This window comes from Saccostrea cucullata, unplaced genomic scaffold (assembly GCF_032062105.1).
Source record: "Saccostrea cucullata isolate Sc308-1 unplaced genomic scaffold, CSIRO_AGI_Scuc_v1 ctg21424, whole genome shotgun sequence".
NCBI lineage: Eukaryota > Metazoa > Mollusca > Bivalvia > Ostreida > Ostreidae > Saccostrea > Saccostrea cuccullata.
The window spans coordinates 1-6,766 of NW_026936405.1; the positions used below are offsets into that span (position 1 = coordinate 1).

Below are 6,766 nucleotides of genomic sequence, written 5' to 3' on the forward strand. Positions count from 1 at the left end.
TGATATTGAAGATGAATTTCATTTTATATCAAATGCCCATTTTATGATAGTGTAAGATGATATGATGAGCCTTTGGCTTAAAGAAAACAAAACAAACTTATATAGATGATGAGAAACTAAATATTGGACTAAATTCTTGCATGATATGTTTTCTATAATTGAAAATATTTCAATGAAACTAAATAAACTGGCAATTGTGCATCATGTAACATTATAAAATGTGTAAAATGATATAAATGCTCGTACCTGCAGTTCCTGAATACCCCGACACAATGAGTTTGTATTGACATATTTATCTCCGATATGAAATGTAGAATACTGAGCATATGCTTCAGCGCCATTAAATCTTTGTAGTTCAATCCGGAGTTCCTGGTCCTTGTTCTTTGTCAGTTCAAAGATTACGTCATTTCCTTTTATTAAAAGATGTAACAGTGCACAGTTATATTTTTGAATTTTAAAGTGTAGTTTAATATCTGCTTCAGTTCACCGTGTTCTTGAAAAAAAGGTCTTTGTCATCGAGAGATCTCAAATTTCAAATTGTCGTATTTAATATAAGTTCCTATACTTAATTCAGGCATCACGTGAATAAATATTTTCCTTTCAGAGGTTTGCATTAATCATTATTTTGTATTTAAAACAAGAAACATAATCTTTCACACAAATTCCAAACTGCTTGTTGAATGGAATGCGTTCACTAAGGTTATGATTTTATACTAAATTTCTAATCAAGAGAAAGAATTTCACTTCGAAATTTATTAATGGGTCTCTTGCATTATAAACCAAAAGTTTCATCATACTGAGAACATTTAATGTTTCAAAAATAAGAGATTATAAAGTATAATTCTATCTAGGAATTCTTTTGTTTATTTGTGGAAAAGCTTTTCCTTTTCCATAAAAAATATATTCCTTTTAAGGATATTACAAACTTTAAAAATAGAGACATTTTTATCGGCTCTATTTTAAAGCAAAAATTTTTTACGTCGATTCTCCTGAAACACAGATTAATTATATTATATTAAAATACAGATGGGCTACTGATTTACATGCACAGATCAAGGAAGATTTCCAGAGGGCAGGGGTCTTGAGGAAAAGGGTGAAAAAAAACTAACAAGGATTTTTTTTAATTTGATAAACTACGTAAGATTAGAAAATTTTCGTTACACCTTATTTTTGCGTGATTTTTATTAATTCTTTAAAAGCGAGAAAAAATTCTCATGAATTGTGGTTATTGCTCTATAAAATCTTAAGAAAAACTAAATTGAATAAATAGAGTTTTCGCCAAACCACTGTCTAATTTACGAGGACTAATTAAAGAATTATAATTCTAGAATTAAATATATCATTATAAAAATAAAGTTGATATCGTTTTGTGTTCAGTTTCATGCCCAATGAAACATAAATTAATTATTTTACCTGTAAAAATTAAATTATTCATTTCAATAGAGGAATTTAAATTCTTTGTTTTTGTTTTAAATATCGATGGAACAAGCGTCGCATTCTAAAACACACTGACATGAATGTAAAGAGCGCAAACGATTTGCTTTAGGGTAAATGCACTGTGAGTAGATAAGGAAAATTTCTAAGAGTATGGATAGAGACCTTAAAATGTCAATTTGATTTTGTACACACATTTAAAGAGATATTTTATATTCAAGGGTGACATAAAATAATCTTACTAATCCAGTAGTTTATAGAGGGATCCCCAAATCCTTGTTTATATTCCGACACTATATTTAGAGAAACACCTTACACTGTAAATGTTACATATTTAACTTAACTTACCAATCCAGTAGTTTTTAGAGGGATCCCCAAAGCCTTGTTTATATTCTGACCATGTCCTGTAAAAGTCTGTAGACCCGTCCTGTCTTCTTTGTATTGCCTGAAACATTTAAGAAGGTTGTCTCATAGATCTGCTCTGACATGAAGCAGGTTTCATTCACAAACGCTGGCATGCGTCATCAAAGAAGATGTTCCTCTTACATGTATTAAGTTTTATTTTACATGCTCTTTGTTGACAAGAACTAATTTCAGTCTTTATCCCTCACCGTCCATCCCCCTCCGTCTGTTGTCATGTCACAATACACTTTCTTCTTCCCTTTTCCATCCGGATAAATTGTATATACACCATCTTTTCCTTTCCGACCTGGGTTTTTCTTTAGTATGGCTACACAATCTTTGTATCTATTGACTGAAAGCAAGTCTAAATACTGTAAATCACATAACTGATATTTCTTCAAGCTGGAAAATTATTGAGTACTATTATATGTCTTGCGAGAAAAAGATGTTAATAAGGAATTTATGTTATGGCACGACAGAATAAAAATAAATTGTTCCACTGATGAAGATGGAATATAAGCACCTACCTGTGGTACACAACAAAATATACAACTTTAAAAGAACATTTTTTTCATACAGTATAAAAAAGCTGCAGATTTTTTTCCTAATAATAGTTTTTTTTAACATGATAGCCTATATATAACTTCGTATGTTTTGCATTTTACTATGCATTAAAACTCTATCATGATTTTTTGTTATGTACTTAGTATCAAGTTATATCATGACTAAAATCTTTAACCTAATTATTTTTTTTCATTACTGAACTACCGTGTCTAATTGCCTGTTTATGACCAGGTATCTGAATCACCTCAATAATCACCTGGTGTGGGTGCTAGCTAGCCTGTATTCACCTACTACCGTTGGTGACACAATGCACTTAAATAAACATCCAATGTTTAGTTACTTGTTAATTAAACTTAAAAGGCAGGTTTTAATGCTGAATATCTATTTGGTCCTCAAAAGCCCTTAGCATGAAATGACATCGGGATCGACCTCGAACGTCTTTTTTCAAAATGGCGCTCGATCACTGGACGGACAAAAACGTGATGTATATGTTTTAGATTTTAATGTTTATTCAATAAGTATCAAAGAGTAAGTAAAAATATTTATAATCTAATGTTGTTTTATTCGCATTATATAATTATTAAATGAAATAAAAGTATGTCTGTAGTTGTTTTGAACCAATGACTTGGCATGCCTGACTGAAATCGAGAGAGTAGGAATCGGAAATTATGTTGTCGTTAAATTCAGGTGAAATTGCTTGAAATTACATAAAAAGGTCAGGAAATTCAAGGTCTTTGGTCGCGTTAGATAGGTGGTCGTTTAATACAGGTAAAATATATAGGGAAAAGCATTGGGGGATTTTTACGGTCACATGTGACAGTGAGTCGCTTAATACAGTGGGTGGCTATGGCAGTTTTGACTGTATGTGTACCAAATTTGGATATAATATGAAGCGAAATAAAAAAGTTAGGACAAAAGTGTACGAACTTTTTGAATGCCCCTCATATGTAGAGACAACATCCATTTTCAAGGAAAAGGATGCACGGCCTTTATTATAACATTGGATCCAATCAGCTTCCAAGACCAGCCAGAACTCTGCAGATGTTGATAAAGTTGTGCTACAATTTTTGCAAGACATATTTTAAAAATCATTTTTTAAAAAAAAAGTCATTGGTTATTTAATAAGAATAATTTAATTAATCAGGATTCGAATGTTTGTATTTTGTATTTTAAGGTGAAATAAATCTTTTTAAAATCCTCATTTTTTTTAGCAACATCACACACAAAACTCATAAGATTAAGATTTAGACAAACCTTTTCACTCACTACACAGGAAATAATTCCCCTACGTTACTCAGCAGTCAATTTTATCTTAAAAGATTCCTTATTTAACTAAGTACTGCATAAAAAGCGCTTGATTATTAAATCTATATTGTTTTCAAAATTAATAGATATTTATTAATTTAGAGGGACGTTAAACAACATACGAGGGCTGTTCACTAAATAATGACCTCGGTACTTAGAGAGTAGCAAAAGACGCTTTTAAATGATTTAGTCTTCATCTGATTTTTTTATTTATCTCTTTTAAATAAAACATATGTCCGTAACTTTTTTATCCAATTTCTGATTGTTTTGAGAACTCATTTTTGGGTATGACCTTTACTGGAAAACGGCAGATCCAATGATTTCCTGGACTTGTTTCTTCCTTCTGAAAGGTGTTTTTTCAAGTTTTGGAAATAGAAGCAAGTCAAAAGGTAAAAGATCTGGCGGATATTGTTAATGTGAAAAAAAACATTAACCTTCTGTTTATCCCGAAACCCCTTTACTCTTCAGGGCATGCGGGTTTGGACGCTGTCGAAAAAAAAATGCCACAACTCATGGGTATTAAAATATTAGCATATGAAAAAGCATGATACGGCATCGGGCGACATAACACTCCAGGTCTTTTCTGTCACCGAGGGACAAATATTCTGGTATTACTCCCCGAGAATTAATCCAACTTATACTCATAGTTTCCATTATAAGGCAGAAATTTAAAATCGTATGTCAATTTTGAATATCTTTAATACCCTCCACCCCCACCCCCCAACACACACAAAAACCAAAATGATTTGGAACTACCAAAACTACATAAGAATCATTACAAACAAAGATACATTGCAGGTTCCTGTAAATGTTCAACTAGGTCTCTTTCTTTACTCCTCGCTAAGATATTAACAGTAGAGTTTTTTGGTTCTAATGGTCCAACGGTGGTTATTGACTCTCCTGCGGAGATTTCCTGTTTCACCAACATACTGCTTGGAGCAAACTTTGCAACTGATGAGATAAATGCAGTTGTCAGTATGTCAATAACCACCGTTCGACCATTAGAACCAAAAAACTCAAAGAACCTGTCGGGGAACATTTCAACCTTGAGGGTCACAAATGGGAAGACATGACAGTAGTGGTGATTGACCATAACCCAAGATGGACAGACGCTCAAAGAAAAAGCAAGGAAAAGTTCTGGATGCACAGACTGAAGTCATTCCGCCCTAATGGCATTTAGTTAACAAACTGAATGACTTCACCAGAATGAACGTAAACTAGACCCAATTCCTGAAGATACTAAACAGGATTATTCTCTGGATTGAGTGTAACTCTACAGTTAATTTTAACCACCAACTCTCGAACAACCCACATAACTATGAATTGTTTGCCCCTTTGTTAATTTATTTTTTCCCCATAATATGTCCTAAATAATTTAGATTTATAATAGATCATAATTCATATTTTAAAATATCCCTGCTGTATCATTCTTTTTGATTATTCTTTATCAAGTATAGTTATGCCATATTGAGAGAATGAAACAATGTACGATTTACTGATTGTCGTAATTAATTAGCATAATTAATTCGTTCAATTACGTAAATCGCACTTCACCCGAGTATACCCGATAGACCGCACGTATTTCATGGCGCTCCGGATTTATTTCTTTAATTATAGTGTTCTTAAAAATTTCTTTAAAGTCCTATAATATTTCAAAATTCAAAATTTATAATAGATCATAATTCATATTTTAAAATACCGCTGCTGTATTATTTTTCTTTGATTATTCCTTATCAAGTATAGTAACGCCATATTGAGAGAATGAAACAATGTACGATTTACTGATTGTCGTGATTAATTAGCATAATTAATTCGTTCCATTATGTAAATCGCACTTCACCCGAGCATACCCGATAGACCGGACGCATTTCTTAGCGGTCCGGATTTCTTTCTTAATAGTGTTCATAAAAATTTCCAATTCAACATGTGATGTATGTAAATATATAGTGTTTAGTAGCTTAGTAGTAGTGCTAGTTGTTCTTTGTTTGTTTCTTCTTTTTTTCCCTTTGTTCTTATGACTTTTTAACTTTTTTCTTTGTCCTGAGGAAGGGACAGGTCGTCCCGAAAATTTGACAATTTTTATTGTTCGTGTCGTTGGTCATTTTAGTGCTTTATATATTTTCTCCTTTATTTCTTAAGAAAGCCCATTTAGGCATTTCAACTAATTTTTCAAGTTGCACATATGGTAAAAAACATTGTATAGATAGATTTATAGGTACATGAAATTATCAAAAAAGATAATAACTTATGCATACTTTTAATTACATCATTAAAAATTTTAATTATTTATAATTGACTTTTCCGATGTTGTGTTTAAGGACAAGTAACTCAGGTGTGAAAAATGACCAACTTAGTGCCGATTTATGAGTTATCGTTTATAGGAATGTCATATAGGCTGCTCAAAAGGGTTCTTTACATTGTTTTGTACACAAAAAAGTCTTAACCAAGAGAAAGAGAATGCCTTCACTCTACCTGAAATAACAAGGTCAAATGAAAGGGGAACAGACTATATTCAATAGTTTTAACTCTCTTTGACGATTATTATGAAGAAGAAAATTTAATGTCATGTTTTTTTGTGTTCTCACTTTTTCGCTTCCTGTGTAAATATATATATTTTTACAAGTAAATGCAACAATTGATCATCTTATTTGTGTTACTAAGCACGAAGGGAACCACCGAGTATAAATATTTAATTAGGTTAGAACTGAGAAGGAGGGTAGATTTCACTTTTTATTTTAATTAAAAATTTTTATTATATGCAGGAAACCGGTGTCCGCAACTACACAGTAAATAAGTTTAACGTTGGTGCTAAATTTTAAAACCACTGGATTCTACTGAGAGCAAAGAAACACTGGGAATGCTAAAAAACTGCCTTGCGTGTAAACAGTTAGATACCCCGAGCCTTATATTTTACAACGTCTTTTACAAACAGTAAGTAAGGATTAAGTCCTTTTATCGTAAGCATGAAAGTCAAAATATTTCTAAATTGTCGTTTAAGACATTTTTGGCTTTACCTATCTAACCTGTAGGAAGTGGTCGGGGATATATGAGTCAGGGATTT

General features: G+C 31.9%; 1 protein-coding gene across 1 annotated transcript; it reads right to left on the reverse strand.

Moving 5' to 3' along the window:
• Window positions 1-246: 246 nt before the first annotated feature.
• Window positions 247-4,633, reverse strand: LOC134245514 (fibrinogen-like protein A; the record flags this gene model as incomplete). Its single annotated transcript, XM_062727798.1, has 4 exons — window positions 4,497-4,633; window positions 2,046-2,238; window positions 1,783-1,879; window positions 247-410 (listed from the first exon to the last, which is right to left on the reverse strand). Coding segments are annotated over exons 1-4 (591 nt in total), but the record flags the coding sequence as incomplete, so codon positions are not given.
• Window positions 4,634-6,766: the final 2,133 nt, after the last annotated feature.